The 23,245-nt window shown below is 42.3% G+C and overlaps 1 protein-coding gene across 3 annotated transcripts in view; it reads left to right on the plus strand.

The window, feature by feature from the left end:
- The window catches only part of LOC115093999 (connector enhancer of kinase suppressor of ras 2-like), a 99,577-nt gene that overhangs the window by 63,635 nt on the left and 12,697 nt on the right, over positions 1-23,245 (plus strand). For 2 of the 3 annotated variants that reach the window (XM_029606569.1, XM_029606571.1), the window contains exons 4-5: positions 11,653-12,160; positions 16,141-16,340. In XM_029606569.1, coding sequence (XP_029462429.1) covers positions 11,653-12,160; positions 16,141-16,340 — 708 coding nt within the window. Of the gene's footprint in view, positions 1-10,445; positions 10,528-11,652; positions 12,161-16,140; positions 16,341-23,245 lie in introns of those variants that run through there. The other variant, XM_029606572.1, reaches the window with a different exon arrangement.

Below are 23,245 nucleotides of genomic sequence, written 5' to 3' on the forward strand. Positions count from 1 at the left end.
GATTTTCAGAAGGCGTTTGACAAAGTCCCTCATGAGAGGCTTCTACGAAAACTAAAAAGTCATGGGATAGGAGGCGATGTCCTTTCGTCGATTACAAACTGGTTAAAAGACAGAAACAGAGAGTAGGATTAAATGGTCAATTTTCTCAGTGGAAAAGGGTAAACAGTGGAGTGCCTCAGGGATCTGTACTTGGACCGGTGCTTTTCAAGATATATATAAATGATCTGGAAAGGAATACGACGAGTGAGGTTATCAAATTTGCGGATGATACAAAATTATTCAGAGTAGTTAAATCTCAAGCAGACTGTGTTACATTACAGGAGGACCTTGCAAGACTGGAAGATTGGGCATCCAACTGGCAGATGAAATTTAATGTGGACAAGTGCAAGGTGTTGCATATAGGGAAAAATAAACCTTGCTGTAGTTACACGATGTTAGGTTCCATATTAGGAGCTACCACCCAGTAAAAAGATCTAGGCATCATAGTGGATAATACTTTAAAATTGTTAGCTCAGTGTGCTACAGCAGTCAAAAAAACAAACAGAATATTAGGAATTATTAGGAAGGGAATGGTTAATAGAATGGAAAATGTCATAATGCCTCAATATCGCTCCATGGTGAGACCGCACCTTGAATACTGTGTACAATTCTGGTCGCCGCATCTCAAAAAAGATATAGTTGCGATGGAGAAGGTACAGAGAAGGGCAACCAAAATGATAAAGGGGATGGAACAGCTCCCCTATGAGGAAAGGCTGAAGAGGTTAGGGCTGTTCAGCTTGGAGAAGAGATGGCTGATGGGGGATATGATAGAGGTCTTTAAGATCATGAGGGGTCTTGAACGAGTAGATGTGACTCAGTTATTTACACTTTCGAATAATAGAAGGACTAGGGGGCATACCATGAAGTTAGCAAGTAGCACATTTAAGACTAATTGGAGAAAATTCTTTTTCACTCAACGCACAATAAAGCTCTGGAATTTGTTGCCAGAGGATGTGGTTAGTGCAGTTAGTGTAGTTGGGTTCAAAAAAGGTTTGGATAAGTTCTTGGAGGAGAAGTCCATTAATGGCTATTAATCAAGTTTACTTAGGGAATAGCAACTGCTATTAATTGCATCAGTACCATAGGATCTTCTTAGTGTTTGGGTAATTGTCAGGCTCTTGTGGCCTGGTTTGACCTCTGTTGGAAACAGGATGCTGGGCTTGATGGACCCATGGTCTGACCCAGCATGGCAATTTCTTATGTTCTTATGTTCTTAACTATCTGCAAGGTCATTGCCACTGCTTCAAATACTTGCTTAAGGATGGCCTCAATCCTCCTATCATGCACATCCTTCAAGGCCGCTCCTCCCTCCATGGGGATAGTCGACTGGTTAGAGACAGTACAGACAAATGCATTCACTTTCAGAAAACGCAAAAGCTCTCTCACAACTGGATCCAGGGGGGTACAGGCTTTCCAAGGTCCGATCCCCTTTGAAATTTGCCTCCAGGGCGTTCCACTCAACATCAATTAATTCTTGAATGGCCTCCATAAAAGGGAAGAAACAAGAAGCTTTACACAAAGAAACCAAAATGGGATTTTTCTTTGGCTCAATCATAGAATCTGCCCCAGGTACTCCTAGTATCTTCAACATCTGGGAAATAAGGACTGGCAATTCATCTCTTTGAAAGAACCACAACATAGTCCTATACGGTTCCAGTCCCGGAGGAATTTCCCCATCCTCCAGAGAATCAGGATCTGCCTCAGCATCAGTGCCATCCAAATTCCTATTGGGAGTACCTGCAGGCAATCGAGGAGTACTCTGGTGCTTAACAGTAGAACTGGAAGAGAGAGAGGCCACTGCCTGAGAATCTGACCTGACAGGACTGGATGGGGCTGAGGACTGCACTTGAAGAAAGGATTACAATATTTGAAAAAATTCTACCCAAGAAAAGGCAGAAGGATCCACACCAAACCAGAAGGCACGTCTGCTGCGCCCACTGAGCTGCCATCCCCTGCTGACGAACCAGTCAAGGGAGTTCCAAGGTCAGGCGTCCCTCCTGACATATCCTTAACCAGACCACCATCAGGCTGGGAAGAACCAGGCTGAGCAAAATCAGAGGAAGATAATTCTCCCTGAGCCTCTAAACAGTGCTGGCACAAGTTAGAGGGCACTCCAGGCTGAGATGCCGAATATGACAGGCAGCACAGAGGGAAAGGCGCTTAGGTTTCTTAGCCACAGGCGCCATTAGTCCAGCAGGAAGCTTAACAGATGACTGAAGGCGTGCATCCAGTTGAATTCACACTGAAAAATTTAGGGACCCAAAATATATGAGCACAAAATTTAGGCATCCCAAGGCTATGTGCCATAAAACTAAGCACAATGTCAATGCGTCAAATCCGGGTGCACAATCGCTGTGTTCTAGAATGTGCTCACAGGCAGCGCACCCAAAGGAAACTGGGCGCGCAATTTGGATGCACTTGCTTGCACCTATGGTCCTGCAGAGGGCAGCTGAATGCACAGAAAAAAGAGTGTGAAAACACCGCCACGGCCTACCACGCAGCGCACATTCGAAAGCCTAAAAATGGGGCCTATACCACCTGGGCTGCTCAACCCCCACCACAGAAGCGAGAACAGACATCAGAACAGCACACTGAGCACGGAGACCGGAGAAGGTCCTATAACAACCCCTCTACTCTGTCTCTGACTTTTTTTTTTAAACTTATCTGAGGTCAGCTTTTACCGGCTGAGTACAGAAATGGTCTCTGTCTGTGGGGGGAGAGAATATACACCATCACAACCGCGCTCGGCGTCCTGAACCCGCTGACTTTCAGCTGCTTTAATCAGCTAAGTCCACGCTGGCTGAAGAACCAGCTACCGGACCAAAGCACTCACCTGAGTGACCACGGAAATCGCCCTCAGGAATTCTCAGCTGGGGGAGGGACCATTAGGTATCACTGCAGGAAAGCAGGGCAACTCAAAACTCCTATTAATTCCCCTCCAATTTTTGAAGCAATCCCCAGTAGGGAAATGCACGTCTACCATCTGCTAAAGATTTATTTATTTATTTATTTTTAATTTTTCTATACCGAAATTCCTGTATGAGATACAAATCAATCCGGTTTCCAAATAACGGCAACTCGCCTGGGGCTTGGGTGGCTGGGGGCTTTTTACATTAAACTCTTGAACAGGGCTTAATTACATTAAACTGATGAACATGGCTTAATTACGGTTTAAATAAATTAAACAGTTGATTCCAGTAAAAACATTAGAAACATTAAAAAAAAAACATTAAAGCAATTAAACAAGGCTTAAATTACATTAAACAGTTAACCATTAAGTTAAAGATGGAGAATACTGGCAGGCTGATGTCACTGCAGGATTATATATACTGTGGCATCAGTTTGCTCCGTCTCCAACTGCTGGTAGAGGTGCATAACCCACTGGTCCTGAATCCATTTGTCTGGGGGCTAGGAAATAGAAATAGAAATTACAATCTAAAATTACAATCTAAAATAAAGAGGTTGATATTCAAAAGAGTTGTCCGGTTAACTTTAGTAGTTAGCCAAATAAAACTTCAGGGTTGGAATTCCAGCTCAACCAGTACATTTTGTGCATGTAATTCATTGTGCACACACAATTCACCCACATAAAAAGAGGCAGGACTGGAGGCATTCCCAGGCATGGTTAAACTTTACATGCTCAGTGCTGATATTCAGTGCTAGCCAGATAGAGTTATGTGCATAAGTCTGGTCAGGCTATTAGTTTTCCTAAAGTTAGCCAGATATAGATATGCACATAACTTTTTCTGGCATATAAGTTTTGCCGGATGAAGCAGAGGTGATCCCAGACACAGAACATGGGAGGAAGTTTCCATTTACATAGATACTTTTGCATTTTAAAAAGTATGTGAGAAAATTTTCTTGAAACAAAATCTGCGCGTAAATTAGCAGGTGTAGTTTTGTAAGGGTAAATTTGGTAGAATAATTTTCAAAGCAAACTTGCTTTAGCTTTGAAAATTGGTGTAACTTATGCATGTATCTGTCATATAATTTATGCGGGTGGTTACAAAATTGTTTCCATATTGCATTAGGGACATATTTCAAGCATTTAAGCAGATTACAGTCATTAGATTTGAGTCTTTATATTGCATCAGTGGGATCTATTTTTTGTTGGTACGTTTATATGCTGCTTTTATCCAATATGCAGTGCAACTAATAAGGGATATCTACAATAAACAATGGGCCAAATAGTTTTCTGAACCTAATTTGAATCCTTCTACAATAGAAATTCAGCAAATCAGATTGCACAATCTGAAATGGAATTTTAGTCATGACACCAAGATTGGTATAGTATAGTGTGCCTGCTTGGAGTGGAGTAGCCTAGTGGTTAGCGCAGTGGGCTACAAACCAGGAGACCAGGTTTTGAGTCCTGTTGTTGCTCCTTGTCACCTTGGGCAAGTCACTTTACCCTCCATTACCTCAGGTACAAACTTAGGACAGCCTATTTTGCACAGGCCCGGCAACGCACACAAGTCCTGGGACGTGCATACGTCTGGGGGCAGGGCGGGACAGTGGCCGTGCTGGGGGATAGCGAGCTGCAACTTATTAAACAAAGGTTAGGGGGGGGGTTTACATAGGGCTGGGGGACGGGTTAGGGAGGGGAAGGTGGGGGAAGGTGGGGGGGTGGAAGGAAAGTTCCCTCCAAGGGCACTCCGATTTCGGAGCGGCCTCGGAGGGAACGGGGAAAGCCATCGGGGCTCCCCTAGGGCTCGGCATGTGCAAGGTGCACTAGTGTGCACCCCCTTGCGCACGCCAACCCTGGATTTTATAACATGCACGTGGCTGCGCACGCATGTTATAAAATCAGGCGTACATTTGTGCACACCGAGTTGAGCGCACAAATGTACGCCCACGCGTACCTCTTAAAATCCAGCCCTTAGATTGTAAGCCCTCTGGGGATAGGGAAATATCTACAGTACCTGAATGTAATCTACTTTGAAGCACTGAAAAATGTGCAAAAAGCGGAATATAAATCTAAAAATAAAAAAATACTTGTGTAAAAAGTGTCACAGGTCCTTTAATACATACACGGGATCTCAATTTAACATCACATCACAGAACATAGCCCTTAACAGGACAAACATGGTGCATCTCAGTTTGAAGTTTGGGAGCCATACATGGCTCTGCAGAGTCCTCAAGATGGCTCTTTCATAGCACAGAACTTTTGAAACTTTTTACATGCATCCCCCCTTTCCCATTCAATGTTAGACCTATAAGAAAGTTAAGGTCTGAGTGTGGTTTTTCTCACTCCTCTAGTATCTCCCTGAGTTTCATTAAATTAATTGCTCAGGAATTGATTTATTACTGTTGAGCACTAACATATTTCCTTTAGCATCCAGTAATAATTCTTGTAGGTCTCCTATCCAAGCACTTATCAAAAATCTAACAGGATCAGAGCCTGTGGTACAATGAATGCAGAGATGAATGTCTTTCTAATGACAAAACAATGAAATGTTCATTTTTGGGGGGGGAGCAGTAATTTCCTCCTGTTCCTTTGGACTTCCAGATCTTTTAGAATCAGGACAGGGATCCAGCAATATAAGCTTTCGTTCGCACCTACCAGGGGACTGTTTTTTTCTCTATTATATATCTGCTCCCAACTCACTTAACCCAGTCATCACAGCAATGGTTCTTGGTTGGGGGCTGAATAGTCATGTCATGTAGCCCAATATTCAAAGATGGATGAGAGCCTGAATTTAGGAACCAAAGTTGGGCACTTCTAATCAACACTTATAGACACCTAAATTGTGTTTCTGAATATAGCTGCCTAACTTTAAAGTTAGCCGGATACCTTGTCCCAGATACAACAGGATAAATGTCCCATTTAATATGCTCAGCTAAAGTTATCCAGTTACATCTAATCATGTAACTTAGAAACCTATGTTTGGATATAACTAGTTAGGTTTTTAAGTTATGCAGCCTCGTGTAGCCAGATAACTTTCCATTTAACTGAATATCTTCAAAGATACTGGGAAAGTGGCAATTTTACTTTTTTTTTTTTAAAGTGCCTTTTGGGCCTGCGGGCCAGTTCCCATCTCTTCCCCAATATGCACTTTATGTCCCTATCATGCTGCCCTACTAAAACCTCTCTGATTTTAAGAAATAGATTCAATCCACAGTTCAGCGATCCCTCAATCCTATCCCCTCTTTCCCATTGTTTTTGAATTTAAATGTAGGCTCTCTCACATACCCCTCCCCACCCACAAACTCTGTAACTGTGGGTTATTCCCGCCTCCCTAGACCCAGCATTCCCTCCCATACCCAGAAATCTACCCAGATGCCCTAAAACTTGCCACTCTCAAACCCATACTCAAGAAACCAAACTTGGACCCAGGTGACCCTAACAATTTCCGCCCTATCTCCAACCTGCCCTTTATCGCCAAAGTCATGGAAAAAGTGGTCAACAACCAGCTATCAGAATATCTCGAAGAACATAAAATTCTCCATTCTGCACAATACGGTTTCCGCAAATCTCGAAGCACTGAACCCCTTCTCATATCCCTTACAGACCACATCAGCCAGGGTCTAGACAAAGGTCAATTCTTTCTTACTAGTGCTTCTTGATATTTCCGCAACGTTTGACACAGTTAACCATTCCTTCTTACTAAATCGACTATCTGACATAGGGATAACAGGAACAGTCCTCAGATGGTTTGACTCCTTTCTAAGCAACAGAGGCTATAAAGTCAAAGTCAATAACAAAGAGTCGCCACGCATTAGCTCTCCTCGTGGAGTTCCCCAGGGTTCCTCTCTATCGCCCACTCTCTTCAATATCTACCTCCTTCCCCTCTGCCAACTGCTTACAAATTTAAAATTGAAATACTACATATATGCAGACGATGTACAAATTCTGATCCCTATAACTGAATCTCTTACAAAATCCCTCAAGGAATGGGACAACTGTCTGCAAGAGATAAACGTCCTCCTTACCGGCCTTACCCTGGTCCTCAATTCTAACAAAACGGAACTCCTTATTTCCCCAGAAAACTGTGATACCCATCAGCATTCCTACACTAACACCCCAATCACAAGCAAGAGATCTGGGAGTAATAATCGACCACCATCTTAGTTTAAGGAAGTTCATCAACAACACAACCAAAGATGGCTTCTATAAACTACAGGTGCTAAAAAGACTCAAGCCTCTACTGCACTTCCAAGACTTCAGATCCGTCCTCCAGGCCATTCTGTTCTCGAAGATAGACTATTGCAATGCTATTCTTCTAGGTCTCCCAGCATCCGCCACTAAACCTCCTCAGATGTTACAAAATGCAGCCGCTAGAATACTGACAAACACCAAAAGGAGAGATCACATCACGCCTATCCTCAGAGATCTACACTGGCTCCCAATAACCTTCAGAATCCTTCACAAATCCCTCACTATTGTTCATAAAACTATTCACCACCAGGTTCCCCCTCGACCTACAATTCCCACTCAAACTTCACACCTCCTCCAGACCTATTAGGGATGCTTATAAAGGATCTCTACACCCCCCTCCTAACAAAGCCACCCATTTGTCAACCACCAGAGAACGAGCCTTCTCAACAGCGGGACCCACGATCTGGAACGCTATTCCCCCGGATCTCAGACAGGAATCTTGTCTGCTGACATTAAAAAAAAAACTTAAGACATGGTTGTTCAAACAAGCATTCCCCTAATCAATACAAACAATACCCATGGCACAGTTCTGTCTTAGAAATCCACAAAACACAAAATGGAGCAAGGTGCTGCACTTCAAACATGCAATAACAGTAGATAAGGAATGCAGCAGATTTCAATGAGTCCCAAAACAACTTCAACGTTGTAAATAATTTTAAGTCTTTATTGGCGGCAACTCCATTGCTTCAACAAAACACACTTTTTTAGACAAGGTCCCCCAACACGGACCCGTGTTTTGCCAAACGCGGCTGCATCAGGAGGGACGTATTTAAGGCGACGTTCATATGCTTAGACGCTACGCGCTTGGAGATGTTAAAGTTTAGCAAGGACAGCCAACTCCGCCTTAAATACGTCCCTCCCAATGCAGCCGCGTTTGGCGAAACACGGGTCCGTGTCGGGGGACCTTGTCTAAAAAAGTGTGTTTTGTTGAAGCAATGGAGTTACCGCCAATAAAGACTTAAAATTATTTACAACGTTGAAGTTGTTTTGGGACTCATTGAAATCTGCTGCATTTCCTTATTTACTGTTACAGTTCTGTCTTAGGCCATCCAAGCACCCTCCATCTCTATAGTTGTATTGAATTTATGAGTTAACTTTCTCCCTCTGCATTTCCATCTCCCCAGTTACATACCCCTGTTTTATTGTAACTTTTGCTCCTTCAGGTTATTGTTAATGTTTGAATTCTATGTTTCCTGTAAACCGATATGATATGACCTTCGTCATGAATGTCGGTATAAAAAAGCATCAAATAAATAAATAAATAAATAAATAAATCCTCAACCGGGAGCAAGGTATTCACCTAACCACGCCCAGTGCTGCTCAGCAAGGCTAAGCACTGAAGCATAAATTGCAGGTAGCTTACGCTTCCAGTGCATCTCTCGTCAGAGCTATGCTGGAAGTGCCGGGAGTAGGTAAGTGCATACCTTGCTCCTGGCTGGGGATTTTAGGGTCAGGTTGGAGGTGAGGTCCAGACGGGTGGGGGTCCAACCCAATTTCCATTTTAAAACAGAACAGGGGAAGGGGTGGGGGTCCCGATCTGTGGACCCTGAAACATTTTTTCAATATTTAGGAGGGCTTTGGAGTTGTGGCGGTGCAGTCTGTTGGGGGTGGGGGGCGCAAACGAGGGAATCAGGCCGCAGACCCACTTTACATCTTTTTGGGTTTTTTTTTTACTTTACAGTGCTACTTAACCAGATTTCTTTGAAGATATCCGGTTAAGCAGCAAGTTATCCGACCACCCAAGGCCAGATAACTTGGACCTGCTCAGAGGCAGCCCCCAAAGTTATTCAGCTAACTTACAGCGTCATTCATCACAATGAGTTAAGGTGTTAACGCACGCGATAACGCGTTAATGCCATAACGCATGCGATACTAACGCTAGCGTGAATGCAAATTTTGGGACGGGGTGGGATTAGGGAGGAGTTTGGCAAGAATTCATGAAAATGAGGGGCAATATCGCACCGTGCAATAGCATGATGCACGCTATCACACGGTTTTAATGTCTGAAATAACTACACCTTTTTTCCTGGCGTTAAGCTGTGCAATATGCCCGAAACGGCCATAATGCAATTCCCAATACATTTTTCAATCATTTCTAGACTTGTGAATGACAGAGAGAGAGAGAGTGAGAGAGAGAGTCTCTGCGGAGGCCTTCACAGTGTGCAACTATTTATATGCCTATAGGAGGGGCATCTACTGGCTCGAGGTGAGATGTTGATTTAGGATTTAAGGGCCAGATTTTCATGTAGAATGAGACATAAAAACAGCACAGTACATCTCGGTGAAGATTTGACATCATTTGGAGTGAGGAAAGTCTCACAAAGATAACATTTTGTATTATGTTATCTAGCCCTAGCTTGATGGTATCTGCTATAGAGGTGTTAGACTTTCCTCACTCCAAATGATGTCAAATCTTCACCAAGGTGTACTGTGCTGTTTGTACGTCTCATGCTACATGCAAAACTGGCCCCTAAACCCAAAACCTATTACCTCACTTCGACCTATTAGGCGGCCCTCCTATAGAGATTTAAATACTTAACTACTATGAGGGCCTTGTAGATAGTCTCTCTCTCTCTCAGAAGTAGGGTTTAGCACGGCTAAGTTTACTGTGTGGTGTAGTAACTCCAAAATTTTTGATGAATCTAGGGGTAAGTCAGATAACTTATAAGTTAGTCTTTGAATATTAGCCTCTTTGTGAATTCAGGAACCAGATCTCGGTGTCTAACTCTTAAAGTTAGTTACCTAGATCATTTAAATATTAGGCGCATGGACCCTAAATCTGCCATACGTGTCATTGTTGCATGTTGTTTGGGACTCCTTCCCCCCAGGGGCTGTGAACACATCCCTAGCCCTAGCTCCTCTAACTACACAAACAGGGTAGTTTCTCTTTGAAACTGATTTGCAAATTACCTGGTTTCAAAAGTATCCCAGAATGTGAATCTAGCTGTCTTATTGAAGATTGTCTCTTTATGTAAAATGTTAAGCCAAGTCATATTTCCTTTAAAATAATACACAGGACAGTAATTGTGTGCAAATCCTATAATATTTAATTTTCTTTCCTATAGAGAAGAAATAAAAATGGTACAGCAATGAAAGCAGGGCCTAGTAACAGCATTGTCTATCTGTGCAGGCTGAGATCCCGTAGTTTGCCTTTATTCCTTATGTGCAGATAGGACTGTTCTCTATTTTTCTTTCAGATATTTCTTCAGCAAGAATGACATGATCCTCATACAACCAGAACCAAAGAAAGAATGATGAGGCAACAGCAACACATGGGTGAAGCTCAGACTGATTTTCACCCATGTGTTGCTGTTTATCGCCCCAAGACACAGGTTAAGCCCTGACTTTTTCAATTTTTGTTTTAGCTATTCAAATCAAGTAATATTTCAGTCAAAACTTGGGTTCAGCCTACTAGCTGGTAGGATGTTTAGTCACTAATGTGGTTGGAACAGTTACTCCCTAAATTGTATTTCTTTAAAGTCTACTCCTGGGCTAAGAGTGAGCTAGGGAGCCCTATAAAAAAGAATCATGCATGTACACTGCTGTCATTTCCAACAGGATCTGCTTTACATCAATGGTTTTGTCATGAGAATGAGTGCTTATTAAAATAATTTTTAGCAAATTACCTGTTGTAGTTGCAATTTTACTTGGACAAACCCATTCTGTGATAATATATAACATTCAGAGTCATTCTTTAAAAGGCAACGTGGCCTTATCATGCGCAATAACGCCCTAATGCACGTGATAGCGACCGCATCGCAACGTTAAAATTTAAATGAGGGAAAGGGGTTAGGACGAGATTTGGGTGGGGAAAGGGGTTTGGGCGGGGATAGGACATTTTTTTTTGTCACCGCTGCGAACGATAATGTTTTAGACGTTATTGCCGCCTGTAGCACTAGAAATAACACCACCTTTTACGGTGGCGCTATGGGGGCGATAGTGTGCGCCACTCTGCAACTGCGGCTGGCGAAAATGCACCACCGCGATGCGGCTGGGTGCACACTATCACCTTCCTGCCCCTTTTTTCTTCGCAGCTCATCATTCCGTTATCCTTAGAGCAGAATGATGAATCTAGGCCATTACACTGTTATTTATCAACGTATTGTATTTGTTAGGTCTGATTTTATGCCCAACTTACCAGCCCAGAGCAAGTTACAATAGCATCCAACGTTATCACAGTTTAAGCCAAACTTAAAATCAACATGCCTAACCCACCCTAACAATTCTAGTTACAATAAGCTTACCTAAGAGTAGCAATCATAGTCCTCATCTCTCAAATATTTGCACAAAAAGCCATGTTTTTAATTTCCTATGTAAGGAAAAATAACTGAGTTCCATATGGAGTTTTAAAGGTATTAAGTTCCAAAAATATGGACCAAAGTACCTGGAAGCTAGATGTGCTCTACTTTTTCTTGCCAGTTATTTAAACAATATTTTATCTCTGCATTCCTTTTCAGGTTAATTCTTCAAGTCCTTTCCCTGAACCAAAACATGGCCGACATTTCTCAAGCGAGTCAACCTATTCTCATTCCTCTGTGGAGGACTCCCGGCAGGATACCACAGGAAGTACTCACTCGTCAGGATGTCGACCCTCCTATCGTGAAAGGCGCTCATGGCAAGACCTCATTGAGACCCCATTAACTAGTTCAGGGCTTCATTTTCTTCAGACTGGTCCTCCCGACTCAGAGTACATGGCAGGCCGACCTGGAATGTCTCCAGAGAGGCGAAAGCAGGCAACCCTGCCTGTCCAAAGACGCCACAACCATGAACGAGATGGGCCTTTCCCACTGGCTGAGTGTCCAAAGGGTCACACCTCGCACAGTAAACCACAGAAGCAACGTAGTCAGAGCTTGCCAAGGAACAGAGAGGTCAGGGCTAAAGCTTATGTCAAGTTAGGAGGGGTAGCAGACGAAAAACCTGAAGATGAATTTATTTCAAGGAAGCAAAATAATTCCACTAAAGAAGGTAATTATTCATAAATATCTTGTAAAAAATAAAGCAACTGTTTTTGTAGTTGTTCATAAAAAGCTATATCTGCTCAGATGGACTTGTTTGATGTAGCAGAATATAAGTGCAACACATAAATAAATATGTGGTCTATGTTGCAAACCGATTGGTCAAAAAAACAAATCTGTTCTTACTTCAGCTATATAGGCTGCTAAACACAATGGGGGTAATTTTCAAAAAGAGTTACATGCGTAAATGTTAACTACTATTGTAGCAATTTTCAAAAGTCATTTACTCAAGTAAAATGCACTTACATGAGTAAATCCTATGGACAATTCAATGGCATATACTGTAGCAATTTTCAAAAACCCACTTAGTCGAGTAAAGCGCATTTACTCAAGTAAACGCTTTTGAAAATCAGACCCCCATATGCTGATTCTGTCAGGTTCTGGAGAAGCAGAATGCAGCAAATAACGATTAAAACATAAGATGAACTTCTAAAAGTTTACAAAAGTGTCACTATGATCCAATTATTGGCAATTTTTCTGGGCTGGAGAGCATTCTCAAATTAAATTTACAATCCTTCTGTGAACTTTTGTTACCAAATTTAGAAATATATTACTATGTGACACAGTTATCTATGATATGGTATTGGATAAATGTCAAGCTGTATGACATAATACTTTAAATTATTTGTCAGAACTAATGTGAAAAGATTTGAAGAACTATCCTTTGTTCAAGATACTGTTAAAGTATGGACTGTGGGATGGAGATTAATGGAGTTTAATACCCTATATGTGGGAATGAATTGTTCTTGATTTAATTCATCTGAAGTGCATTGGAGAATAGACAAAGGGAGGAAGAAGAAAAATAAAACATTGCTTCTTAAATGGACATTTCAAAGCCTTTGAACAAATAAAAACAGGAGATTAAACTTCTTCCAGTGTTTATAAATTCAGCACACTATGTTGACAGTAATAGAGAATAAGTCAAAAGAACTGATTTCATCTTCAGCTGAACAAAAACTATAGCAAGCTCTAACTAGAAAAAAAACAGTGCAGGTTTTTAATGTTGTAATCAACAAATAAGTGACTGACTTACTTAGCTTAAGCAAGAAATGTTAATCAGATGTTTCTTTAAGAAGTTATTTTCTAACATGCACATAAGTTAGCCTGGAATGAGCGGAGGCAGGGTTGAGATAATTTTCAAAGCTCATAAGCCCTCTTTGAAAATTATCCCAACAAATCTATCTGTACATATTCACACCTGCTAAAACGTAAATGCAGAATTTTTCAGGAAAATGTAAGCACATTCAAATACATTTTCAAAGGCCCGTGTGCGCAAATACCAGGGTTTAAGCTCATGGCCAGGCCTTGCGTGCGCTGTGTGCATTTTATAACGGGCCCAGACATGCACGTAAACCCCGGTATGTGCACAACTGCCGGGCCTCTCCAAAGGAGCTGGCTGGGGGGGGGGAGGGGAGGCCACGACAGACCATTCAATGCATGGAGATTACTGCTGCTCCAGAGGAGCAGTAAGTAATAAATTAAAAAATTTGGAGAAAGTTAGGTTAGGTTTACAGGGTGGGGAGGAGAGGGGAAGAGGGAGGAAGTTTAGGTAGGGGGGTAGAGAAGTTCCCTCCCAGTCCGCTCCTTAATTGGATTTTAAAATCTGGCACGCATGTGCATGCGGCCGTCAGATTTTATAACATGTGCACGCCAGCGCATGTTATAAAATTGGCGCGTCCATGTGCGCACGCTGGGAACCGCTTGCACATGGACGGGTACGCGCTGCTTTAAAAATTGACCCCCATACTTTTTAAAATCCAAACATATGTGTCTAAGTGCAAACCCCTCCCCCAACTCTGCCTCCAGGAAAGCCTCTGCTCAGTCCAGGTAAATTTGGGTGCAGGCAGGACATACACACCTAAGTTTACCCGCATGTTGGGTGGGCAACTTTAAAAATCCACTTTCTGTGTGTGAAACACTGTTTTAGCTGCAGAAATGAATTTGAAAATGTCCTCAATAATATATCAGATTCAGAAATGAAGCAATAATACTTGCATCTGCTAAATAAATAGGAATCAGATAACTCAGTACAAATTCATTTGTTTGGGTATTTATATAATTTACAGAATATATTATACCCCAGAAATATGGTTTAAAAAAATGGGTTGCATACAATGAGCACCAGGTTAAAAAATGTGAAGATTCCAGAAGGAATATTGTTAGACATGATCAGAATACCATCTTGGCTATTCAAAAATTAAATGATGTCAAATTTAATATGGAAAGTGTTTGTTCTTGAAAGCAAGAGTGGCTTCTGGGCTTACTGGCAGAAGATCTATATAATAAATATAGCAGAAAGATTTCAGAATTATCCTTATTAATGGCTAAAGTGGGTTAGCCAACAAATGGAAAGGCCCGCCAATTCATAAGGACGGTAACTTTCAAAAGGGTGCGCGGGTGCACGTGTGTACGGGTGTGCGCCCAAAGACATGGCAATTTCATAACAAACGTGCACGTATGTTATAAAATAGCCTGGACGCCCAATTTTGCAAGTGGGCATGCGCAGTCATGTAAAGTTGAGTTTCAGGCATGCAAGTGGGGAATTTTACGATAGTCGCATAGCCACGCCATAACCAGTTTCACCAGTTCATCCACCAGCTTGCCCAGTCTAGACATGGGTCCTCCAAAGCACCCTGGTTCTTTAGCCTGCACTCCCTCCAGTTACCCCAGACCTCTTAAAACTCCTCAGCGATACCTGTATTTTTTTTTTTTTTTAACAGATATCTCCTCCATAGCAGAATTAATGTTCTGCAGCATTGGATCTGGGCGTGCACCCAGGCTTGTAAGGTACTTGCATTGCCCAACTCTTGGCCCCACCCCAGAAGGCCCACAGCCTGCTCACACCAGACCCAAATCGCTCCCCTTTTTCATTTGAAGAGCGATATTCCTGTATGAGAAGATGTGTGCGCATGTAAGGCGCCTTTTGAAATTGGGTGCACACGGACATGTCCTACATGCGCACACATCTTCCAATTTTGGCGCGTGCCAGCTTTTCAAATTCACCTCTAACAGTGGAAAATAGGTATTAGAAATGCATTGACATTGGAACAACTGATACATAAATCAAGAGTTGCAGAAAAGAAATATGAAACATTTCCCTCAAGCTACCCTGGTTTAAATTCTTTCATCTGACAAATAACTATGGGGACATGGCAGATGAAGGTTTGATTCTGATCTTGAAAGCAGAAAACCTTTGGCATTACTGTTATAATTACTGAGACTTTATGGCAATGTGATGAAACCTGAACCTTTATATGCTGTAATTTTGCCACTTTGCTATTTTGAAAAAGCAAATTAAAATAAAAGGAATTATTTAAAAATAATACCAGTAAGTTGTAAGAAAAAAAAACTATAGAACAAATTGTTCTGTTCCTATCAGTGCACAAAATATTCAGTTCATACAATACTGTATGAATTTCAATGGGACATCATGAGACTACAAGCTCACCCATTCCAACACATACAAAGATAATGGGGGTCATTTTCAAAGCTATTTACACATATAAAATCCAGTTTTATGGCTGTACTAAAACAGCTCACTCCTAGGTTCCCATAAAAATCCGTTTGTAACCCCATCATGCAAGTACTTTGAACTTTCACGCAAACTGCAGAGCTGGGATTTACATGCTTACTTTTCAATTTTAAAAAGTTAGCATGTAAATTACCTTGTATTAGTTACAGCCTGCTTGGAGCAGGGTCTTCAAAGCAAAATTATGCACATAAATTAACTTAGAAAAATATTCAGTAAAGTATGCATGTACTATATACAATGTGCATGCAGACTTTGCTGCTGTCTGGGCTGTTATAAAATTACCCTTAAATTGATGAGTTTTAATGTTATAATTATTGGTATGAATAAAATAATAATAATAATCCCTTTCTTAAATAGTGTATTCAGAAACAATACACATTTTGTCAATTGCCTTTCAGAAAACACAAAGGAAATCAGAGAGAGTATGGATGGGCTGCAGAAGTTGTATAAGACTTTGGAACAAGCCAGTTTATCAGCTTTTGGAGAGCAGCGCCCCTCCACCAAGCAAGAGTTCCGGAGATCATTTATAAAGAGGTGCAATGACCCAGTTATCAATGAGAAGCTTCATCATATCAGAGTTCTGAAAAGCACTTTAAAAGTAAGCATATAGAACAGGCTCCCATAGATGTGCATGACAGAACTATTTCAGCCAATAGAGCTTGTACGTTAAAAATGAGAATCCAAGTAAAACTGCATTAGACTATTATAGTGAAACCCTTTTGAGAAACTGCCTTTTTAGAGAAACAGACCTGTTAAAAAAATGTTTCATGCACCAAACCAGAAAATATGAAATCCTTTTAAGTAACTACCAGAAAGAACAATAAACTTCCAGTGTGTCAAGCAGTTTATAAAAATAGAGAAATGATTATGTTGAAGAAGCAGATCTAGGAAATGATTACCTTTTCATTGTACCAAGCAAAAGTATATTTTATCACATGAAGGAGTTAACCTACACAAGGGCACATTCTTCATGCAATCTTATTCATGCAATTAACATGAGACAACATATTGGGATTTTATTCTCCATACAGACTGACTGATCTGCATTTTTGCAATGAATAAGCTCCATGATGCAGTTACATAAGCCAAGTGAATAGTGTGAACCGAGGGGAAATGTTTTAAATTTCCCAAGTAGCTTGCAGGTCATCTGTAAGCTAATTTTCAAAAGGAAAACGAAATATTTTTCAAGTAATGAAAGAGCTCGAAGAAAAAATAATCAGAGAGCAAAACTGGCCATGAACTGGCCATGATTTAATATACGCCTATCACGCATATGTGTACTCCTAATTTTAAGTGATTACTCAAGGACTTTGTCAGCTTTAATGCATGCAGGTAAGCAGATTTTAAAACATGCTCATGTGAAAGACATTCCCAGTTTTACCCATTATTCCACCAGTTTGCCCAATCTGTCTTGAGGGCATCCGGACCCCTCTGGTTCCTCAGCCTGCATTCCCCCTAGTTGACCCAGAGCCCTCACCCAGTTGATTTAGGCCTAAACAGAGATTTATGAAGGGTTATACCTCATCAGGAGCAGAAGTAAACATGTGTGCTAACCACCCAGTGTCTGTCTCCTAACTCTGAGCCTGACCGGTGGTCCCTCTCAGGATCTTCCACCTGGGGGCGGGGTCATCTGCCACTGGTCCAAGGATCCACCCACAACTCTCCTAAATAATAACATACGCTCCTTACTGTTGGCCCCGCCCCGGGAACACCCACGCCCTGTCCATGTCCTGCCCTTTTCCACCCCTTTTTTTTTTTTTTGCTCGAGCAGGCACATATTCGCTCGTAATTTGAGGTTTCTACAATATGCATTGTTCATGCACATCTCGGAAATTGCATATATGGGCCTTTTAGCGCGAGCAGTGATTTTTAAATTTGCCCCTATATGAGTTCATTTTCAAAGAGTTAATCATGTATAATTTGCAAATACATACATAAGTAGCTTGTACTTGTGTACATGTTATTTTATAAACATCAAAAATATTGTGCATATTTACAGTTTCATGTGCACCTTTACTTGCACAAAAAGCAGTTTAGCGTGTTCCAGGGCAGGGCCAAGAGGAACACATGTAAGTTGCTATTTTATAAGAGACTTAGGGAATGTATTCATACAATTTTTTCACTTGCTAATTATCTAACACAATTGATATCAGACTTGTCGGTTTTCTGCTGTTGGTTGGGCAGAATATCTGGGTGAACTTGGGAGAGTTCAGAGTGAAGAATTAGGAGGGTCTCAATGACCTGGTCAAGGACTGGGTGAACTGGTGGATTGGCAAACTAGTGATTTCAATTACGCGTGCATACTGACTTCCAAATATAACTCAGGGTTTTAAGTGAGCAAGTTATATTTTTTTTTTATGCTTAAAATATGCATGTGTATGTTTATAAAATAGGTAGGAAAAGTATATACTTTCAATGCATTGTAGTTATTCGCGTATAACCAACGATACGTGCATATGTTGGAGGGTAGACAGACACGAATTTATAATCTGATATATACAGGTTATAAAATACTGTAGTAGATCTCTGTGTGGCCATATACGCATGTATATGGGGCTGCATGAAGTTGTTTGAAAGCTATCCTTATATAGATCAAGAGAAAATTGACAACAAAAAGCCATTTTCAGAAGATTCTGGTGCCTCATATCATTTACCCTGACAGCATGAATTAATAGCTGCACTGCAGTACAGGACAGATTTGTAACAATGGCAGATAGCACATCCAAAGAAGCATTGGGAGTAGAAAGTATTCCATTCATGCCACATGGAGATAGCAACTAGGAAAGCCTGATAGCTGAAGATGTACTACATGTACCTGAATTAGCAGACAATCTCATATCAGTTTCCAAATTAATAGATGCTGGAGAAAGTGATTTTTGACAAAGACAATTGCAAAGTCAAACATAGCTAAAAACTTTTGTATAGTATATCAAAAGACTGTGGCATTTATCAGATGAATGCAAGGTATAAGTGCACAAGTAATTAATGGTGAACTGTGGAACAAGCGCATTACACATATGAATTAGTTATTTACTCTTATTTATTTAAAGGTTTTTATCTACCGACATTCGTAGGTACATCATGCCGGTTTATATAGAACAGTGTTAACTGGAAACGAGTTACAGCAAACAGGGCAGTAGAAACAGTGTTAAGCTCAGGCTTGTGGACCCTTGGGCCGATGAGAGGATGGAATACCTTGCAGAGGTTCCGCAGGTTCTCTCGTCGGGAGGCGAGGCAGAACAGAAGAGGAGCGCAGTTGACCCTCGGCTCTGGAGGTGGAGATGACTGCAGACAGATGAAGAGACTAGAAGAGGAGCTGAATCTTCACCCCTGGAAGTCTGTGGTCCCCCCAGGAGGAGCCCGTAGGGACCCAGACCGCTGGGACTTAGGTGGACCCCGAGGAGTCGCGATATCGGTGCAAGGGCTGACTGGAGCTTCACCCTGGAAGTCTGCGGTCCCCCCAGGAGGAGCCCATAGGGACCCAGACCGCTGGGACTTAGGTGGGCCCTTGGAGACGGAGTCCAGGAGGGGTCCGAGATCAGGTGCCAGAGAGTCATCGCTTACCAGGCTGAGGTCACACACCGAGGGATCAACGCTTGCCAGTCCGAGGTCACACCAGAGAATTACTGCTTGCCAATCTGAGTCACACACCAGAGAAGTACCAAAGCCAATCCAAAGTCAGGAACCGGGAAGACCAAGCCGAAACAGGAACAGGGATCCAAGCTCAAGAACTCACCGAGGTAAGCAGACAAGACAACGCTGGAGGACATTGCTAAGTCAGAGAATGAGCAGAGGAAGCTCCCTTAAATACTTCCTCGGCTCAGGCTGATCCAGGACAGGTGAGGTTGTTAAAGGGATCAGGTCCCTTTAAATTGGTGAATGGGGCGTGGCCTTGCGCCTAAAGATGGCGGCAGCCATCTTTGATTTCCTCCGCGAAGGAAACGACTGCAGAACGGCGCAGGGGCAGAGCAGGGACGGCTCTCCCCCCGATGGTGAGACCGGGGGCCCGCGCCGGGGTACTGAGCACCTGGTCAGGGGTTTCCCCGGAGGCTGCTGTGGCGGGTCGCCGCCACGGCCGAGGTAGGGGACCGCAGTCATGGCCTGCCACGGGACACAACAAACAGGGGAGCTAAGGAAAGGGGGCACTGAGAGATAAATTTCAAGGTAAAAGGAAAACAAGATACAGTCATAATGAGGTAATAATATAACAATGAAGCAACCATATAATAATATAAAAATATTATAACAAAAAATGAAAATCTGATCACATGGCATTATGTTGAGATAAACGAGGGGGAAATCAATTGTGAGGTTACAATGCAATGGAACGTGCATGAACAGAAAGGGGGGAAGGCCAATGGTAAGGGCAAATACATTGGAATAGGCTAAGAAGAGGGAAAGTGTAAAATATGTGTTACGATTGAGATAAGACGGTTAAGGGTAGACTTGTTTGACGAGCTAGGTTTTGAGTTTTTTCTTAAATTTCTGGGTGCATTGTTCTTGTCAGAGATCGGGAGGCATGGAATTCCAGGTGGAGGGACCGGCAATGGATAGAGCATGTTCTTTTGTGGCATTAAGATGGGAAAGCTTAAGAGAGGGAATGTTTAGAGTGCCTTTGTAAGAAAATCTGGTAGGTCTGTTAGAGGTGTGGAATTGTATGGAATCATTTTTTTTTTTTTTGTAATTTGTTCCGCCAAGCCTTCCCAGAACCCTGGGATACACATTAGGCGTTATCTACCCATGATTAATGGATCCTCCCCTCCTCTGAATACCTTGACAGCATGGATACCGACTCTAACATGTGGACTATCTCTAGTCTGGACTACCTCTAGTCCGGAATTTGTTTCTCTCCCTTTAACTTAACTTTATATTTCTCTTCTAGCTTCCTAAGCTTCCAAGTTCACAGTCCTCGTTGTAATGTAACTTTGTTTTTTCTTCCTTTATCTAGTTATTTTACCCCTGTTCGATGTAAACCGTCCTGATATGGTATTTTAACCATGAAGGTCGGTATAGAAAAAATGTTAAATAAATAAATAAATAAATATTTTATTACATTTTCAACAGTTTTACACTTATGAAATCAAGAAATAATGGATACATGTAACAATAATCATATGTATCTTACATTTACATAAAACATTAATTAACATAGAAACCTTCAATATTACAATCCAATTATCCTATAATTGGGGGAGGCAATAATTATCTTATAAAGGAAAAAAAGTAATTCAATAGTAAATTAAATACAGGTATGAGGAGTATTCTATTTATTCTATTTACTTGGCCTCTGTCTCAGATACCGAAGTTAGAGCCTTGTCTGAAAGAAAAACTTCCAATTGCATTGGATCTAATAATCCATATTTCTTTCCTTTATAATTTAACAGACATAAACACGGAAATTTTAGAAAAAATGTAGCACCAAGTGCCACAACTTTTGGTTTTAAGGCCAAAAAAGTCCTCCTCCTCGCCTGAGTAGCTCGTGCTACATCAGGGTAGATTTGGACTCGATGTCCACAAAATAATATATCTTTTACAGAGAAATATTTTTTAAACAACTTTTCTTTATCCTGTTCAACTAAACATGAAATTATCAAGGTAGCTCTCCTATTTATCAGGTCTACCGACTCTTCTAAAAAGGTCGATAGGCCTGGTGAGGATGGTTCTTCCCCTTGGTCAAAACCTCTAATACTAGAGGTTTTCCTAGGTAAATAATAAATTTTTGAAAGCTTGGGGATTTCTTCCTCCTCATATAGGAGAATTTCCTTTAAATAGTTCCTAAATAGTTCCCAGGGTGAGAGAAGCCTTGTTACTGGAAAATTAATTAATCGTAGATTTTTTACCCTCATTAAATTTTCCATATATTCCAATTCCTTGTGAATGATAAGACTGTCTTTAATAAAAGCATTTCCTGACTCTTGTACCAATTGTAACTTACTTGTGACAGTTAACATATCCTTTTCACATTTCTCTATTTTCTTTTCATGTAATTCAATAGACATCTTATTTTCCTTAATTACTGATAATAATGATTCATTCATCTTAATAATGTTACCGTCTAACTTCATAATCATTCTCCCTAGATCTTCAAGGGTAAAATTCCCCTGTATTCCTCCAGGGGATAAACTACCCTGATTACCAGCAGGAACAATCCCTTCAACTATAGAAGTAATTGTTTTATCAGTCTAGGGAACTTCAGCCTGATTTCTTAGGCTAATGTCCACTTGAACTTGTCCTACCGGATTTCTCGCTGGGTCCGTTGTCACCACTCCAGCGGGTTGTAGGGGAGACTTTGGGCCTTCACCGGGACTCAAAGAAGCAAATGAATCTGCTCCCTCACTGTCCTCTTTCGGTGTATCCACCAATCTTACCACGTGGTGGTTCATGGGTCCTGTGCTGCGTTGTTGTCCAGGTGACGAGGTCATAATCCGGGCCTTCCTCTTTCTCCCCATTAGAAAATTATATTCAAACAGCAAGTTTTTCCATCTCCCGGCCTTCTCCGGCCAAAGCCGCGCACCCCTTCGGTTCGCGCGGCTTAGGCGATGCGCCGGCGGCTGCGTGGCGCCGCCCCTCCGCAGATTTTATAGTCGGGGGGGGGGTGGGGGACGTCCGACTGATGTCACCAGTCAGCGACTACAGTCTGGCGTCTCAGCTGTTCGTTTTACCGGCACAGCGTCTCAGTTGGAGCGGACTCTCTCCTCGTTCCTGCACGCCTCCTCCCGCTTCTGTGCTGCCCCTCCGCAGATTTTATAGTCGGGGGGATGGGGGACGTCCGACTGACGTCACTAGTCAGCGACTACAGCCTGGCGTCTCAGCTGTTCGTTTTACCGGCACAGCGTCTCAGTTGGAGCGGACTCTCTCCTCGTTCCTGCACGCCTCCTCCCGCTTCTGTGCTGCCCCTCCGCAGATTTTATAGTCGGGGGGGTGGGGGACGTCCGACTGACGTCACTAGTCAGCGACTACAGCCTGGCGTCTCAGCTGTTCGTTTTACCGGCACAGCGTCTCAGTTGGAGCTGACTCTCTCCTCGTTCCTGCACGCCTCCTCCCGCTTCTGTGCTGCCCCTCCACAGATTTTATAGTCGGGGGGGGGGGGGGTGGGGGACGTCCGATTGACGTCACTAGTCAGCGACTACAGCCTGGCGTCTCAGCTGTTCGTTTTTACCGGCACAGCGTCTCAGTTGGAGCGGACTCTCTCCTCGTTCCTGCACGCCTCCTCCCGCTTCTGTGCTGCCCCTCCGCAGATTTTATAGTCGGGGGGGTGGGGGACGTCCGACTGACGTCACTAGTCAGCGACTACAGCCTGGCGTCTCAGCTGTTCGTTTTACCGGCACAGCGTCTCAGTTGGAGCGGACTCTCTCCTCGTTCCTGCACGCCGCCTCCCTGTATGGAATCATTTAATCAGCGCATGTTCTGGTTGTGAAGGGTTTTATGTATGATGGTAAGTATTTTGTAGATTATGGGGTAGGAAATGGGGAGCCAGTGAAGATCTCTGAGGATGGGTGTGAT

The sequence above is a fragment of the Rhinatrema bivittatum genome, chromosome 6 (assembly GCF_901001135.1).
Source record: "Rhinatrema bivittatum chromosome 6, aRhiBiv1.1, whole genome shotgun sequence".
NCBI lineage: Eukaryota > Metazoa > Chordata > Amphibia > Gymnophiona > Rhinatrematidae > Rhinatrema > Rhinatrema bivittatum.